The sequence below is a fragment of the Miniopterus schreibersii genome (assembly GCF_964146895.1).
Source record: "Miniopterus schreibersii genome assembly, chromosome: 7".
NCBI classification, from domain to species: Eukaryota; Metazoa; Chordata; class Mammalia; order Chiroptera; family Miniopteridae; genus Miniopterus; species Miniopterus schreibersii.
This window is the reverse complement of record NC_138108.1, coordinates 22,114,752-22,134,112: the sequence shown is the minus strand read 5'-3', so window position 1 is coordinate 22,134,112 and position 19,361 is coordinate 22,114,752. Positions and strand designations below refer to the sequence as shown.

General features: G+C 37.1%; 1 protein-coding gene across 2 annotated transcripts in view; it reads left to right on the top strand.

The window, feature by feature from the left end:
- Positions 1-5,537, top strand: part of BMPR2 (bone morphogenetic protein receptor type 2) — a 112,125-nt gene extending 106,588 nt beyond the window's left edge. Inside the window, exons 12-13 of one of the 2 annotated variants that reach the window (XM_081142757.1) lie at positions 1,231-2,507; positions 3,823-5,537. In XM_081142757.1, the coding sequence (XP_080998883.1) occupies positions 1,231-2,507; positions 3,823-4,070 (1,525 nt within the window). In that variant the 3' untranslated portion in view covers positions 4,071-5,537. Of the gene's footprint in view, positions 1-1,230; positions 2,508-3,819 lie in introns of both variants that reach the window. The other variant, XM_081142756.1, reaches the window with a different exon arrangement.
- The last annotated feature ends 13,824 nt before the right edge of the window (positions 5,538-19,361 follow it).

The following is a 19,361-nucleotide window of genomic DNA, read 5'->3' as shown; positions in this document are numbered from 1 at the left end:
TCATGCCTGTCATTTCTAAATAGTTTCTCCTAAGTCATAGTTCATGCCATAGTCATTGCACTCGAGGTGTCATTGTATTGACTTTTACCCTCCATACTTACTAAACTTCCTTTTCTTGTGCAGTATAACAGCTTTTTACTTCCTCTTCCTCTCATTCCCCTCATAACCTCATAAGTCTTTCTCCGTAGCACTTCCTCTCCTTTAGCTGCTGCTTTTCTCCTGTAACACTTGCATCTATTAATGTTCCCAATGTTTATACTTTGATTATTAAAGCTGCCCCTGGGCTTGTTTAATTTTAATTTTTCAAATATGTTTTTTATTGATTTCAGAGAGAGGAAGGGAGAGAGAGAGAGATAGAAACATGAATGATGAGGGAGTCATTGATCGGCTGCCTCCTGCACACCCCATACTGGTGATAGAGCCTGTAACCCAGAGACATGTGCCCTGACTGGGAATCGAACCGTGACCTCCTGGTTCATGGGTCAGTGCTCAACCACTGAGCCATGCTGACTGAACCTGGTTTTTATTTTAAAAACATAAATATATTACAGTGTCATGATCAAGAACCATCACTCTCAAGGTGTGACAATGACTATGAAGAACCCTTGATAACTGGAGAACATTTCTGAATCTTGATCCTTTATCTGAGTGTCATGTTCATACTCAAGGCTCCAGGACTTTCATTGATATGGCTTAGTCTACCCAGGGAAGATGCATTCATTTGCTAGACTATGACTCTTCATGGAAGCACTTTGGAACAACTATTAGTTGTTACCTTTTGATCATTGGAACTTAACTGGTAACATATTTGTTGAGTAGCGATTATATATCTAGAATTGTGATAGTACAAAGGAAATATATGCCATGGTTGCTTCTCTCATGAAACTTAGTCTGGTTGTGGAAGTATGCAATTCATAAAGATATATTTGGTAATGTTATAAAACTATAGGAGAGATTTTAATTAACTCCTATAAGCCAAAATAATGAACATCTATAAAAATCATATCTTGATCCACATAGGTTTTTCAGTAGGCTTAAGTCATATAAAGCTAGCATTTATAAGTTATTGACACTTGATTATTTTATTAGAATTTTTAAATAACTTCCAGAATTTTGTGGGTTAGGAATAAAATAAAAAGCAGTTTATACTTTAAAACCAGAGGTGTTAGATATGGAGAATGTTTGTCATAAATGTATATTCTCAATGTGGCGCTTTTTTCTTTCTTTAAGCAACCTGTCACACAGTAGGCGTGTGCCAAAGATTGGCCCTTATCCAGATTATTCTTCTTCCTCATACATTGAAGACTCTATCCATCACACTGACAGCATTGTGAAGAATATTTCCTCTGAGCATTCGATGTCCAGCACACCTTTGACCACAGGGGAAAAGAACCGAAACTCAATTAACTATGAACGACAGCAAGCACAAGCTCGAATCCCCAGCCCTGAAACGAGCGTCACTAGTCTGTCCACCAACACAACAACCACAAACACCACTGGCCTCACTCCAAGCACTGGCATGACCACTATATCTGAGATGCCATACCCAGATGAAACAAATCTTCATGCCACAAATGTTTCACAGCCAATTGGGCCAACCCCTGTCTGTTTACAGCTGACAGAAGAAGACTTGGAGACCAACAAACTAGACCCAAAAGAAGTTGATAAGAACCTCAAAGAAAGTTCTGATGAGAATCTCATGGAGCATTCTCTTAAACAGTTCAGTGGGCCAGACCCACTGAGCAGTACTAGTTCTAGCTTGCTTTACCCACTAATAAAGCTTGCAGTAGAAGTGACTGGACAGCAGGACTTCACACAGGCTGCCAATGGCCAAGCATGTTTAATTCCTGATGTCCCACCTGCTCAGCTCTATCCTCTCCCCAAGCAACAAAACCTTCCTAAGAGACCTACTAGTTTGCCTTTAAACACCAAAAATTCAACAAAGGAGCCCCGGCTGAAATTTGGCAGCAAGCACAAATCGAACTTGAAACAAGTAGAAACTGGAGTTGCCAAGATGAATACAATCAATGCTGTAGAACCTCATGTGGTTACAGTCACCATGAATGGTGTAGCAGGTAGAAACCACGTTAACTCCCATGCTGCCACTACTCAGTATGCCAATGGGGCAATACCATCTGGCCAGACAGCCAACACGGTGGCACATAGGGCCCAAGAAATGCTGCAGAATCAATTCATTGGTGAGGACACTAGGCTGAATATTAATTCCAGTCCTGATGAGCATGAACCTTTATTGAGGCGAGAGCAACAGGCTGGTCATGATGAAGGTGTTCTGGATCGTCTTGTGGACAGGAGGGAACGGCCACTGGAAGGTGGCCGAACTAATTCCAATAACAACAACAGTAATCCATGTGTAGAGCAAGATGTTCTTACACAGGGTGTTCCAAGCACAGTAGCAGATCCTGGACCATCAAAACCCAGAAGAGCACAGAGGCCTAATTCTTTAGATCTTTCAGCCACAAATGTCCTTGATGGCAGCAGTTTGCAATGTAAGTCAAGGGGTCATGTAATCTCTCCTGCTTGTCTTTTGGGACCATTTAAGTAACTACTTAGAATCAGATTGTGTTTCAACTAGCAATTATTTATTTTTATCACTTTTAGAAATAAAAGAAGCCATTTGGCTGGACCTAAGAAGTAATTAGACTATTGTAAAGAAAAAAGTAATTTTTTGTGGTTGATAAAAAGTCAGTGTCACAATAAAATAATTACCAATTTGATATGTGTCTTACATAGCTACTGGTTTATAATGCAACTCATATTTGTTGTGAACGGTTAAGATTAAATAAATATTCACCAGTTTAAAACTTCCAAGTAAAATGATGCCAATATAACTTGTGAAACAGTTTGTTAAGCATATTAATATCTATTATATACACATTTAGATTTTATTAGACTTTATAAATCTTAAAAGTCCAGAGAAAATTCAGAAAAGTCACTATAAAGTTGCTCTTGGTTTTTTGGTGTAATTTTTTTCAAGAGTTATGTGTTGAGTCTCCCACATGCCTATAGCATTGTGTTATGCGCCCAACAATTTAAATTAATAACTTAAACAACTTGATACTTAGTTTCTGGCCCTAAAGGGATTATAACACAAGACCAGAGAGCTCACCACAATCTTCATCATTATACAGAATAATTTCTCTTGCAGACAGACAGCGCTTTTGAAGAAAAACAGTCATGTTTTATGGTTGTTGCCAAAGACTGCAAAATGGGCTGAAAGGGATTTAGCTCTCAAAAATCGATCAGTAGAATCTAGCTTCTTGCTTGAGTGGTTTGTATTATAGACCACTTGACCCGTGGCAGGGCTCCATGGCAGTAAAATGTCTTGTTAGGTTTGGGAAGAGGGAATTACTAGAAAATTTATATGCTAGTATTTTGCCATTCTTCTGTAAAATATCATGTGCCAGATCCTTTATAACTTGAAGCACTTTGAGCATTAAGTAGAATGATTAAATGCATTTGTCAAGTTAGGATTGCTTCCAATACCCAAAGGATTTGAGAATACATCTGAGAATTTTTAATTTTTCTCCTCTGTTTTTGCTTTTTGTGGTTTTAAAATATTTTCTTCCTTGTCCTATATAGTAATTCAACCAGTTATTAAAACATTGGGCTTAAAGAGTCTCAAAAACAATGTTTAAGTTTTGCCTAGAAAAATACTGCCTGGCATCAATAATTTCAAGACATGTCCATTAGCACCCCCAGTAGATATTAGTTTGATATGTTCCTGAGTTGCAACCCTAACTTTTTACTTTTTAATAGTTTCTTCATATATAGTTCATTTTTCTGTACTTTTATTTTCAGTAGGTGAGTCAATACAAGATGGCAAGTCAGGATCTGGTGAAAAGATCAAGAAACGTGTGAAAACTCCCTATTCTCTTAAGCGGTGGCGCCCTTCCACCTGGGTTATCTCCACTGAACAGCTGGACTGTGAGGTCAACAACAATGGCAGTGACAGGGCAGTCCATTCCAAATCTAGTACCGCTGTTTACCTTGCAGAAGGAGGCACTGCCACAACTATGGTGTCTAAAGATATAGGAATGAACTGTCTGTGAAATGTTTTCAAGCCTATGGAGTGAAATTATTTTTTGCATCATTTAACCATGCAGAAGACATTTTTACAAAACTGCTTTAGCCTCCCGTCAGTACCCCACTCCTGCAACGGGGACTTGCTTTAACTAGATTTCAGCTATGCAGAAAATTTAGCTTATGCTTCCATATTTTTTAATTTTGTTTTTTAAGTTTTGCACTTTTGTTTAGTCTCACTAAAGTTATATTTGTCTGTTATGACCACAGAATTATATGTGTGTGTATCAAAAGTGGTCTCAAAATATTTTTTTAAGAAAAACAAAAACAATGTTTTGCTGATAATCACTTTGAAACAGTTTCTAAAGGTCATTAAAACAGAAGCAAATTAAGACAGGTTTGACTTCAGTGGTGTCCGGTATTCATGTTTTATTTCTGGGCACAAGCTACTTTATTTTATGTGTTGATACGTTCCTAACATATTATCTGTTGGACATTCTTTTTTCTTGTCTTGTGTTTGAATGTGCAATAGCCTGTAGCCACAAATAAGCTGTCTTGTAAGCTCTCTTCCTAACAGAGCACACACTCTTCCATAATACGAACATTTTTCTCCCCCATGCTTTTGTTAAAGTCTCTTCTATGACAGTGAATTTTGCAGAAGAGAAAGCAACTACCTGATTTTTTGCTTTCTCTTTTATGGAAAATGCAGAAACATTGTCTCAAAGGGCTCTGAAGACGGAACTACCAAAACCTAATTTGAAATGCTATTTCTTTTAACCTTCCAAATCCTAAGTATTTCCTTCCAGGCATTTTAACAAACATATTTGGTTCTGGTTTTGGAAGTTCATAAGAGAGCATAGAACAAAGTAGAGGAAGTCAAATATTAGCCTTTTTCCATTTTATTTTGTTTTATTTTTATATGTTATGTTCCATTTTCATTTATTTAAGAAGCACATTTTTATCAGAAAACTTATAGAGCTATACTTATATGGAATTTTTAAGTACGTAGATGGTTAAGACAATATAGTGTTATATCCTCTATTCTCTGAATAGGACATCTTTGACTCAAAATTTCATTTCCTGTTTAACATAACTTGAAAAGTAATTTGTAGTCTTGAACCTGTAGTATCTGTTTATCCCCTTCCCAAGCAAGGCCTGACGACCGTCTGAAAAAGATTCCCCTCCTCTTCCCATGACCTAAAACACTGTGGGAAAAAGTGGTTCACCTGGCGTGCCAAATCCCTGTGGAAGGGAGAATTGGTGCCAAACCTGTCACCTTTGAGCAGACTGAGACTTACCGCTCTCTCTTCAAAACTGTTTCCATTAATTCTATTTTCATAATTTCTCCGTTTGCCAATTTTTCATGATTTTTTTATATGTGAGCAGCATTTATTATTTACATTATATTCTAATGTACCTGTTAGTGATAACATGTTATGTATCCGTAACATTTTGATGTATCTATCAAATCATACTGGGTTTTTTAAAGCTGCTTTTGCTTCATTACCCATAATCTCTAAAACAACAACTTCTGCATTTTTAAAAAATAAAGCACTTTATGTCAAATAAGGGACTTTAAAAAATAAGCACAAATTATTTTCTATCAATTTGCAAACTGATGATCTCACTTATTTTTTACAGATTCTCAGAGTACTTAGTACTCATTATCAAATTAAATTCTGTGATTTCTCTGGGAGATAAAAAGCTAAGAGAAAAAACAAAAATCCACTTAACAATATTTTCTCAGTCATATTCCTCTGTCTTCATTATTTAGCTCAAAACAGCCTAGATTTCCCAGTTTGCTGTCCAAAATGCTTATGACCTGTATATAAGCTTCCTCTTGTTTGCCATCTGCTATGATTTTGAGTTAGATGTTGTAGCACTTACCATTTATTCAGCTAGATTGCTGAACACAGTTTTGAATTGTTAGAATTAAGATTCTTTTACTGATGCCCAGGATTTCTACCTTTTAAGTTTTATTGGCCCTTATCTTGATTCAGACCCTTAGTGTATTTTTCAGTCTTCTGGCATAAAATGTTTTTCATTTCATTATTCTTTTATCATGTAACAAATTTTATATCTTTCCCAGTAAACTTTCACTTAGTTTCCTTGCCTGTAAATATCTTTCACTTGTATTTCAGGGTATTATTTTCAAACATTTGTAGGACATCTTTGAATAAAAATAAATTATATTCCTTCTTCAATTGGAAGCATTGAGGATAAGTGACCATTTGAGGCCTAACTGACTTTTTCCTGACAAAGTAAGAGTTATCTTATGTTCTACTATACTTCGTGTTTGGGCCAGTTGATTGTGAGTTTTCCAACATATTTTGATATTTAGTAATAAAATAATTTTAAAAGTTACATACCAAATGAAAAGAACTTCTTATAGTTTCCCATTTCATGCAAGCATGTTTAAAACAAATAATTTTCTTTCCCCAGTTTTTTTAGTACCCTCTTGAAAAAGTGGTAGAAAGTATAGATCATTTTAACAAATTTCAAATTAAATTTTACATCAGACTGATTTACTTCTAGAATCTATCATATAAAAACAAGCAAAATTACTTAAGATACTTGTTTGCCATTTTTATTCATCTAATGTGTCTTAAAGCTAATATTTAACTATCACAAAATTTTGCATATATAAAAACAGTCCTTTTGAATGAAAGGCTATTAATGAAAAAATATTAAATTCATTTGCAAGATAGTATTACAATCTTAAAGCATTATAATAGGTAGTTAAAGTCTAATATTAATTCCCTTAACTATTGTAATTATATGCCAGAACTAAGCCATTGAAAGAACTTGATTTGAATTGTGTGGAGGCAAAAATGACTTAATTATAATTTCTTAAAATGTTCCCCCTTTTTAAATTCATGATTGGGAAAAAACCCTGATGTCAGTGTAAAAAGTTTTGGGAAGGCGCAGGAGTGAAATAATGCTAATTGGCCATTTGTTGTGTACTGAATGTTAGGATATACGTACACCATCTCTCTTAGTCATAGCAACCATATAAGCATTATAGTTACTATATCCCCTTTACAGATGAGTAAACTGAAGCTAGGAGAAACTACGTAATTTCCCCAAGGTCCACATCTAGTAATGGACAAAGATGGATTTTAATCTAGGTTTCCCTGTTTCCATATCTCTCATCCATACCATATTGCCTACGCACTGTATGACAGGATGTATAATGTACTGACATTTTGTAAGAAATTTAGTCATTATGGCTTGTATATAAGCCAAACCCAGATATCTTAATGACTTTAAAAGTTAGGCAACCATAGGAAGACATGTAGGTATATTTATCTTGATTGTGCTTGAGGAATAATTACTAATTCAAGACAAAATTCAGTCCCACCTCTGCCATTATGAATCTTAAAATCACTTCTCTTCACTCCCAACATTTTTATATTAAAGAGCTAAGGTAAAGTAAATTTCATGGGTAAAGTGAGGATGGCTTATGGGACCAGAGACGTTTTCATAGATTGAGTCCATACTTGATTTGGAGGAATTGATTTAACATGGACTTTTAGTCTTATCAATCCTTTGACTCCATCTTGAAAATTTCTGCTTTTAGTGACTTTGGAAAATTTTACTAATCTGGAAAACAAATTAAGGAGGTTATAGGAAGGATACAAGGATAATGTCCTTCTAATAAAGCAATTTGTATAGATTCCTTACATGTATCCGTGTGTTTCAGAAAATGTGCGTTGGTTCTGAATGTGAAAACAATTAAAAAAAGGTAGGAACACTCAAATATGTGTTTCAGTGGTAATTATCACAAAATTTGGCGAGTATTTTTATTTAAAATATTTTCAAATTTGGCTTTTAAAGCCAGATGGAATACCTGGTAAGCTGCAAGTATTTACTGAACTTTCCATTCCCTGTAAACCTCTCCAAAGTAATTTAAAATGGAAAAATATTTCAGTAAACTTGTTGAGGTTTTTTTTCATATTTATGGGAATGAATATTTCATTGAAGGTAGTTTCTAGAATTTGAGATTACTTATATTTCTATACATTTTATAAATTTATGTTGAACTTATTACCAGTTAAATGCAGGTTATTACATAACTATTCACAGATTACTTTGTTTATTACTTTCTCTTCCAAACTAACTCCTTAAAGTTACAGTCAACATTAGTTGATTGTCTAGACCAGTTACTCTAGAAATTGCATAACATTCCCACATATACCCCAGGAGTCTTTTTCAGACTAGGATGTTTATAAATATTCATACCTTTTACTGTCAGTTTGCTCTTCAGCGGATAAAATTGCATTTTAACTTTTAGGTCCTGAACTTTGCAAATTTTAGCCAATCATGACGCTCTCCTACATATACTTAAGTAAATCTGGTAAATCACAGTTTGAGCTAGTTACACAAATGTTACTATCAAAGAAGGCTTTTCTACAGGTTCCCAGGTTAAACTAACATACAAGAAAGGCAGTCCCAGGGTACTGTGGTGCACCTAACCATTACTTTCCCTCAATCACCTCTTAGTTTGTGTCTGACTAACCCTATCCCTTGGTTGGTTATCTGACTTGCAGTCTTCTGCGTCAGCAAAGTGGTTTTTTTAAATATCTATTCTGCTTCTCTCCTGTTTTAGTTTTATGTCCATTTCTCTTATCCAGTAGTAAAAAAGAGAAGTTGGTTATCATCTTCAACATTGTTATTTTTCAGTATGCTTCAGGCTTCTCATTTAACACCTAAGTCTCAGTTCTTCAGACAAAATTGCTTTAGTTCCTTTAACATTTTATCCTCAGTACTATTTCAATAACTATTTATATTTAAGAACACCTAAAATTATATTTTGTTATATTAAAGTTTATTACCCCAGTTAATACTTCAATAGAATAGAATTGAGAATTAAGATGTTACCATTTGACAATGGGTCCAACCATCAGATGGTCAGCAAGTCACTTAATAATTTAAAGTTTTGTATCATCTAATGTTTTCTTTTGTTGAGTTTTATGATTTTATATTCTAATTGGTTATAACTAGAAAGCCATGCATACGGAATTGTATGTCATTTGCCATTACAAATTTTTAATCTGTATTGCAGCAAGCTTAGCATTATGATTGAGCCACACAAAACATGTATGTTCTACATATTTCTTTGTATCAAATATTAAAACTCAAAGTGCAACATTAACTTTCAAAAGCAAACCCTACAGTAATCAGGTATTATCTATGAACTTTTTTGCAGACCATTTTTGAAATACTTACCATTGTTTTACAACATAGACTAGACAATAACTTTCATTTAACTTTTAAGTGACTGGTTAAAATTGAGTGTGCATATAAAGAAAAATAGGATTTTATGTCATGGCTGATAGATTTGAAAGTAAATACTTAAGAATTTATGCTGTGTATTAAAATGCCCAAAATAAAAATGTCATATCTTGAAAATTCCAATTCCGTTATTACTGTGATGTTTGTAGTATTACTATTAAGCATGTGACAGTCATTTTTTAAACTTAATTTGAAACCCAGATTTTAAAATCTGGGAAGGAAAGGAGGAATCTTTAGAAATAAATCACATCATTAAGCTGTTCAGTTTATGATTGAATTTTAAAGCAAATAACTTTGAAACTACAACGTGGGTTTTTTATTGTTGTTTTAAAAAGTAATGTGGGTTATTTTCATTTTATTTGTACCTGTAGATTTCAGAAACATCTTCATGTTTAGACTCACTCTATAGACATAATGTTACTTAAAAACTCAGGGCCCCTTTCATCCCTTTGTACGTTGCAAAACTTCAATTGGTAGTAAACAAACAATTAGATCCAATTGAATATTTAAAGTATTTATCCCACACACAGTTCATTTACTGTTTGATCTTATGATTTGACTTAATTTACATAGACACAATATCAGATTTGATAAATCATAAAAATGTGCCCATTTTTATAATTACTGAAGAGAGATGGAAATGATTCAACTAATTGGCTACATGTTGCAGCATATTTAGGTCTTAGAGTTGAAGCATCATCTTCAAACCACTTACGTTCTTTGGTCAAATGGTTATACATGATGGGACAAATTATTTTATTTTATTTTTTAATGAGAGAACTTAATAAAGTAGTTCCTTTGAGATAAAATTTTTTCAGGAGGTAATTTAATATTATAAAACTGTCTTCTAAAAGTGAACGAATGAGTTTATAGCTGTAGTAATTGCTTGGGTGATTTTGAGAAGGTAACCTATGGTAACCTATTGTTAGATCCAAATGGAATTTTTCTTTAAATCAGATAAGTTCAAGCTCCAAATTGGTATGGTGTATACTTAAAATCCTAGCAGTGAAGTTATTTGTAACCAGTCTCATCTCAGGCTCTCAACCTTATTACCAATCCTTTTGAGTATGGTAGGGAAACATATTTTTAAAGAAGCTTAACAATAAGAAAACTAAATTACTAGAAGATGCAATTCAAAGATAGGTTCTGGGTTAACATTGAATTGTTTGGCTTCTATGACTTTTCTTTTTCTGGTCACATTTATTTATTTAAACAGTTTTTGTATGCCTTGTTGTCATGGAGATTATATTGTACAAGTGTTTGTATAAGCTGGAATCATCCTTAATTTTCTGTTGATAATTTTCCAAATGAAGATAAGTGGATAATTGTAAAATACACTAACTTAGGGTGTTGTAGCTGAAACGTGGAGATGTGTAGCTGCCGTGCTTTTTCTGAATAGACGGGAGAAGCATAAGCTACAGAGTAGTCATTTCTGAGGATGCTTTTCTGGAACAGGAAAGGCTGAAAAATATTGTCAATTCCTCAGAACCCTCTTTCTTGTTAACGGGTATCTTTTGTTGGTGTGTTTTGCTCTTACATTACAGATAGAATATCATATATGAATTTATGAATAATTTCAGTTATTTTGCTTTTGTATAAGCTGTCTGAGACCTTGCTATGCTGTATAAGTTGTGTTTGATGGATCAGTGTATGAAATAAAGCAAATCACGTTTCTTTTGTACTATCTATGGATGCCACTATGAAAGCTGACATTAAGCCACTAAAGAGTTTTCTATGAATAATTGTAAGTAAATGCTTTGATATATATAAACCTAAATAAAAAAATTGTATTGATAACAGAGACATTGGAGAAGGAGATTTTAAGACAGTTCTTTAGGTTTAAAAAAGGCTTGCTGTAAATGGTGCATTCCATTTATTAAAGATCATATTAATGACAACAGTGATTGTATCTTTTTTTTTTAAGTCCTCACCTGAGGATATGTTTTACTGATTTTAGATAGAGGGGAAAGGAGAGACACAGAGAGAGGGAAAGAGAGAGAAACATTCATGTATGAGAGAAACGTTGACCAGTTGCCTCCTATAGGCACCCCAACCAGGGATCGAACCTGCAACCTACATATGTGCCCTTACCAGGGATTGAACCTGCAGCCCTTTCAGTGCGCAGACCACACTCCAACCAACTTAGCCACACTGGCCAGGGCAGTAATTGTATCTTCTGATTTTATGATGTCATCAAAAGTTATGATTGTTAGTGTGATATTTTGGGTATTTTGCACTAAATGTTCTAACATTTTATTAAATGTTCTAACATGACTTTACAACTAACATTACAGTAATAGTTGCATACCTACTATATGCCAGACACTGTTAGTTATTTTACATATGTTGGTTTATTCTCACAGTAATCCTACAAAATACATATTACTCTCCCCATTTTATAAATTAAAAAACTGTGGCTCAGAGAAGTGAAATACATTACCCAAAACCCCAGAATTGGTAAAGATGAGATTCTAATGTATTTTCCATTTGGCTTTGAACTACAGTTTTCACTCTCTGGTTATGGCATGAGAAACTCAGAAATAAAAATGGCTCAGTGGTAGTATCCAAGAACATGAGCAATTTAGGGTTCCTGAAAAGCTACCAGGTACAAAAACAACGGTCTCCATTGGCCTAACATTCTGTTTGTACTTCACATCATCAAATAACCTTTTTAGTTAGATCTTTGTATTTTTAGGAGACCTTGTTAAAATAGAATATGAGTTTGTGAAGGCAACACAGAATCCTGCGTCAATCTACAGGACGACCATGGTTTAAAAGAGTGCTAGGTCACTCTTACCTAGATGCCAAGGGAATTTTTCCTTGAGGAAAAGCGTGGCCTATTCCCATAGTCTCTGTTGTCACCTTAAATAATATTTTAGAGATAATAGATTTGGAGTACCTTTTTCCTTTTGATTCACATGCCAAATCTTACAATATGATACCATGTTACAGGGTGTCATTGCCATTCTGTACACAACCCACTATGTAATACCCAAGATGGTAACTAAATGTCCTAGAGAAAATGTGATGACCTGTGACATACGCATAACAATGGCCTGCTGATTGTTTTAATAACCACTTACCACGAGTAAAATTATTCTCATTTAAATCTACGGCTGTCTGATCCATCTTCCAATTTTACATCTTTCTCTGCAAAGGACTAACTTAAACTAGTGACTAATCTTCCTTTTTACTTTCTAGTGTTTTTCAAATTAAAGGCCAGATTCTATATTTGGACAGCTTTCATTTTGTTGATACAATGTATTATTATTCACTTTTTAAAAATTGAATCATTATTGCTGTATTGATACCAAAAAGTATGACATGATTCCCCCCCAAGAACTTAAATCATCTTGTGGAAGAGACAAGGCCCACCCAGGAAATGCTTACATCCCAACATGATGGCATGGAAAGTGCCCAAATAAGTGGTAAGCTGTATGTTCAATATGTGAAGAGCTAAGGAAGACAAGTGAGGAAATGATTATTGAGCAGGGTCTTGAAAGGACAGGTGGGATTCCAATAGGAAAAGTGAAGGCAGAATACTTGAAGTGACCTGAGATAAGGGAGACTAGGGATGGAAATAAAGTAGGACAAGTAAGATCCAAACAGATAAGACTTTTGAAAGCCAGACTTGCTGTCATAGACAGTAAGGAGACAGGTTTCTTAGGAAGGGAGGACCTTGATAAGAGGTAATTTGAAGAAGTTTAAACTGACTGACTGGATGGGGTCACAAAGAAAACTGCTAATAAAATGCAATTTCCATTGTGACCAGTAAGTTCCTTTTGCAGAGGGGCATCAAAAAGCTGCTTTGAACACCTAATGTGGAGCAAGCACTGTAGTAGGAGAGAAAAGACAGTCTCACCCTCAGTTGCTCTTAGGTTTGGAGAAAATTATAGTACAGATTCAAAGTATTGTGACAGGGTGTTGTGGAAGCACATGGCAAGGATACCTAATCCAATCTTATGAGTCAGAGGCAATTTCTCCTTTTTGAGATAGCTTTCCTGACTTTTAAAATATGAGAAGGAATTAGTTAAGAGCAGTGGCCCTCTAAACAGAAGTTGCAACACTCACAAAGCCCTAGAGCGTAAGAGGATGGAGCTTTTTTTAGGGGATGGGAGATGTTAGATAAGAGTAGGGTTTGGGAGGCTAACTGAAAGCCTGGAAAGAGATGACTCAGAAGAACCGATGTGACTCCGCTGAGACTTTATCACAGAAGGGTTTGCATGCTATGCTAAGAGTTTGGATTTATCCTGGAAGTCAATGGAAGAATTAAAACGGGGTTTCAAATTAGGTAACTCAGCAGGTAGTATACAAAGAATGAATCGAGAGGGAGTTGAATGTAGAAACATGGAGAATGGTATGAACCAAGGGTGAGTCAGTGGTGGTATGGGTCAGGGTTAGAGAATCAGTGGGACCACTAAGGTGGGCACCGGAGAGGTAAATACCGCAACTTCAAGGTCTAATTTGGCAAAGCACTGATTATCCCTCAGAGAAATTAAAAATCCTAGGAGTGTGCAGCTAACAGAGGAGACTGCCTTTATAAGTTTTAAAAATAGAACAGTTTTGACATCATGTGTTCAAATAGGTTCCAAAAATATATGCAGACAGCTTTTACCTATTATCTGTAGAAGTTCAATTTGTTCTCTTTGAGTTAGTGCCTTATTAGACCAGTTTGTTACAGGTTTGTACTAGGACATTTTGGGCTGGCCCTCTCCCTGCCTGGTAAAAATGAGTATCAAGAACAGCCTTACATGCCCAGCCGGGCGTGGCTCAGCTGTTGAGCATCGACCTAGGATCCAGGAGATCGAGGTTCAATTCCCAGTCAGGGCACATGCCCCGGTTGCGGGCTCAATCCCCAGCTGGGGGCATGCAGTAGGCAGCCGATCAATGACTGTCATCATTGATGTTTCTATCTCTCTCCCTCTCCCTTCCTATCTCTGAAATCAATAAAGATACATATTTTTTAAAAAAACAAAACAGCCTTACAAAGGAACAACAGCAACAAAAATTATCCTAAAATGGTGGGTGGTGGGAAGGTAGTGAGAAGGTTGTGTTGACTGTAGATGTGATCTTTCAAGAAATGCAATCCTTCTCATGCCCAGTGCTTACCTCTCCCATCAAGTTCTCAACCAGCTTAACTTCTCAAACCCTGGAGCTCTTCCTTCCCTCTCTACTTAATTAAAATGGGAAGTAGAAAAGCCCAGAAACTGTCCTCTATTCAAGGAAACAAACATCCCAAATGTGTGTGTGTTTGTTTTTTTGGTAATTGCTATAAATGGAACAGATAAAAAATGTTGATTGTAAACAAAAAGCAAGCTTTTATTTGGGAACAACAGAGTATTGCCATCTGGAACATGCAGCGATGAGGGGCCACATGCAAGTCTGGAGAAACGAAGAGGAAGCTCTTTTATAGAGGGAAAAAGGAAATTGAGTCGGCTGTAGATCACACACGTTCCCCTGTGGGGCTTTGTGATCACATAGGGTGTGAGAGCTCCCCCTTCTGGCCTCCCTAGTTCACTTTTAATGAGGTTTCTGTTTGTTAATTTTTACAAAGGGAAATTTTCCTTTCCATAGATTGAAGCAATCAATAATTTATGTAAGAGGTCATGGGAAATAAATTCCTAAGGAAAATATATTTAAGGAAACAAGTTCTCTTTAAGAACATCAGAACTACTTGTGGTTTTTTTAAGTAAAAATTTTATTTCCATTTTAAAGTAAATAAGTTTCTTAAACTACCTTCCATAACAGTGGTGATGCTTTCTAGGAGTCACATCTTTTTACACTTAGAAAAGGAAAAAAATTTTTCAATAAAATTTAAAAGTAAACACACCTGTAGCTCCTCTTAACTCCACCGTACCTTCTTAAGTGTGTTTCAATGAACCCACTGTGAGCTGTTAGAAATGGCATTTAGTTGGCATTTAGTCTTCCTTTTTTCCTTTCTCCCTACTCCAAGCCAGTTTACACTCTGCTGTCAGTCATCTTGTCAATACTCTTGTCAGGTTACTAATGAATGGTTTGAGCTCCTCAATCTGAAATTCCAAGTTGTCTACCATGCAGCAACCACTTAGCTGTCCAGCCTTATCTTTTGCCACTCTACTCTAGTTTATAGCTGCTGTTTATTTTATCTCCTTACTAGATTGTCAGCCTTTTGCATCAGGGAGAGGGTCTTACCAGTTTTTTTCTGAAGTAACAAATTTAATTGATTGATATGCTGATATCAAAATAGTTCTTAAAATTTTTAAAAAGTAGATTCTCATTTAACTTCTTTTAACCAGGCGTCTTTAGTTCTGAGTTCTCTATGTGCTTGAAAGTAATTTAACTGCAGGTCATTCATAAGTTATTCTGTGAGATTTGTGGCATATTCTTAAGGTTAAAATTGACCAAAATGATAGCACTGAGAGAATGTGTGGCTGTACATTTATATATATAATTTTTAAATAAATGAGTACCAGTATTACCCATAAACTACATTCAGCAGGTATGGTTTTAATAAAAAGTGGATTAGAGCAAGTGGGTTTGGAAAATAGGTCCTTCACTTAAGTGCTTTTATCTTTTTGTTTTTTACTGTAGTGTTTTTACTCCTTACTTTTTCAGCCCTATTAATAAAACAGTAAAATCACACTATTCCTCAGGTGCCCAGCAACAAGTCTGTACACCACTTTGACCACCAGGCGGCTCTTTGCTTTATGTTCTAAGAACTGGAGGCCTCCATTCTTTTCAATGTCTAGATGTCTCTTGTCAAATTTGGTTCATAATGTTTTCTTATTGATTATGAATAATAAGGAAGGGTCTGTGAACACTATTTACATGAGAAGAGTCCAGTGCTTTTTATTGGCCGAGAAGGTTTGGGCCACAAGACAGAAAGTCTGTGGGTTACCCCTTCTTTCCAGAACAACACAAACACAATATGATTTTGTCATGACTTAAGTCTTGCAATGAAACATAATTTACAATTCCTGAGACATTGGAAGAGGTGTCCAATCCAGAGCTGTTTGAACATTGTCATGGAATACTAGCATTTGCCAGGATTCTATCAAAGTTTAGCAGAGTTCTATGAAGGCATTTCATAAGCAAACTTAGGTTTTAGATTTTTAAAATCATCATTGACTTTGGCTTTTTTGATATTTAATTTTTGAGGAAACTATTCCTGATTTTTTTCTCATTTTCTCTTCTCTGATTATTTTCTACCTTAAAATTGCATTCTTATCAATATTCAGAATTGTTGAACAGCCTTCAGTATTCCTCTGTATATTAAGAAGGAAAAAAGGAACCATTTTTCTATTACTATGAAGCTTTTGTGTTCTTTAAGTTTCCATTAAGATGCTTTCAGATGTATAAACTGACAGTCCCCCAATTATAAGAACCTGTTTGGAAATTTTAGGTGGTAAATGCAGCTACTGATATTTCTTTTATGAAAGATGAAAATGAAATAGTGAGGGAAGAATGAGACATCACTACATCTATTCTGATAAGCCAAAATATCACTCTAATGTGACTTCAGTTTACCTATTTAGGAAATGTTAGATAATTTTCAGTATTATTTTTTACCTAAGTCTGAGACACTGTTTTCTTGTGTTCTTAAAAGAGAAATTATTTTTCCCCATCTTCCAAACAGCAATCCTTTTGGATTTGAAGGCTATTTCTATGGTAACAAATTCAGGACTTCCATGTGTTTTAAAACAGGACCTCTTTTTTTAAAAAAATTTATCTTTATTGTTGAAAGTGTGTCCCATTACCCCCCCCCCATTGACCTCCTCCACCTCACTCCCACCCCTTCTGCAGGCCTTCACCCCATTATTGTCTGTCACCATGGGTAATGCATATATGCATTTAACTTCTTTGGTTAATCTCTTCCCACCCCACCTCCCTTCCCTCTTCCCTCTGAGATATGACTCTCTGCTTCCTGGACTTATAAGTCTATTTTTTTTCCCCAGGTAGGGGAAGTTTTCTGTAATTATTTTTTCAAATAGGTTTCCAATTTCTTGCTCTCTTCCTTCTCCCTCTGGCACCCCAATAATACAAATGTTGGGCCTCATGAAGTTGTCCCAGAGGCTCCTTATACTATCTTCATATTTCTGGATTTTTTTTTCTTTTTGCTCTTCTGGTTGGGTGCTTTTTGCTTCCTCATGTTCCAAATTGCTGATTTGATTCTCAGCATCCTCTACTTTACTGCTGATTCCCTCTAAATTATTCTTCATTTCAGTGTAGCCTTCACTTCTTACTGGTACTTTATTATGTCATTGATGATCTCACTAGCTTCCTTAATAGTCTTACTAAGATCCTTGAGCATCCTTATAACCATTATTTTGAACTCTGTATCTAGTAGCTTGCTTGGTTCTATTTCATTTAGTTCTTCTTCTAGAGATTTCTTCTGTTCTTTCCTTTGTGACATGTTTCTTTGCCACCACATTTTGGCTGCTTCCAGGTGTTTGTTTCTATGTATTAGGTAGAGCTGCTATGTTTCCTGGAATTTGTAGAGTGGCTTTGTGTAGTAGGTGTCCTGTAGGATCCAGTGGCTCAGCCTCTCCAGTCACCTGAGCTGGGCCTTCTAGGTGTTCCCCTTTGTAGGCTGTGTGCAGTGTCCTGTTGTAGCTGAACCTTGGTTGCTATTGGCTTCACTGGAAGGAATTGACCCCCAGGCCAGTTGGCTGTGAGGCCCAGCTGCAGCTATAGCTAAAGAGCTGGTGTGCTGGAGACATCCCTATGGAGCAGGATTTACTTCAGTGGAGCTTTGCTGTTCACCGAGTCTGCCCCTTGAGTGTGTCACTGGTGGATGTGGTAGGGTTGTAATCCAGCGTGGTTGCTGACCGCCAGGTGCACTGCCTCTGGGGCCTCCCAGGAGGTGCAAAGTCAGCCTTTGCCTGTGCCCTGCCCAGGGCCACCCAGCATGAGCTACATGGCAAACAGTAGACGGCTGGTACTTGTGCTGGGCTTGCAGGTGTTCAGGAGAGGGCAAGCTTGAACCAATGCAGGCTGCTGCTTGTGCCAGGCCTGGGGCCACTTAATCAAGCCCTATGGGGCCCGCTGCTGCTTGTTTGAGAGATTTTAGGAAAGTCCTAAGCATGAGGCTCGAGAGGCCACTTGCACAGAAAAGCCCCTGGAAATGGCCTGGATGAGCCTGCAGGTGGGAGGGGCAGGGCCTCCGGGAATCACGGGGCGGGGTCTAAGGTGTGAGTCAGGTGCTGGCGATTCAAACATGGCGCCTGCCTGCGGCTGTGTGCGGGGAGGACTCGCTAAAGGAGCCATGGCCTCTGCCAGCTCTTCTGCCTGGAGGAAGCCGCCCCTCCAGCTCTCGCCCGGATCTCAGGCAGGTTAGTTCCTCCCCGAGTGTCCCGGGTCCTTTCAGGCTGCTGCCCGGCGCTGGGCTCAGAGGGAGCACGTCTGAGTCCGTGCGCGGGCCCTTTAGGAGGAGCTGCTGGGGCTCCTGCAGCCTCCGGGACCCTCAGCGACAGTCCCTGCCATTTTTCACAGCCCGAAGGTGTGGGGACGTCTCTTCTTGGCCCTGGAGCCCTGGGCTGGGGGGCTGCTGTGGGGCTGGGACCCCTCCCTCCTCTGGGAATCCTCCACTGCGGAGATATCCCTCTGGGTTTAATCCTCTGCACCGGGCGTGGGCCCGTGGCCGTGTCTCTGCGATTCAGCCCGGATCCGCCCGCGTCTCCGCCCCTCCTACCGTTCTTGGTGCTGCTTCAGCTTCCTGGTTGTAGGGCTTCTGTTCAGCCAGATTTCAGGAGGCTCTGAGTGATGGTGGTTCAGAATTTTAGTTGTAATTCTGACGTGGTTGTGGGAGGCGGCGGGTGCCGCTGTTCCCTGAGCCATCTTGTCTCCGAAACAGGACCTCTTTCAACATGAAAAATTTTAGCCACATCGAGAGTGACAGCCTCACATAGGCCCAAAAAGGGCAGGAATGTACTTTTCACCTATGGTGGGATAGCTCCATCCTTTCAAAGAGATTTACACAAAAATATCTTATTTTCCCCAGCTCAAAGATGATTTGAAGAATTAAAATATGAAATCAGAATCAGGAT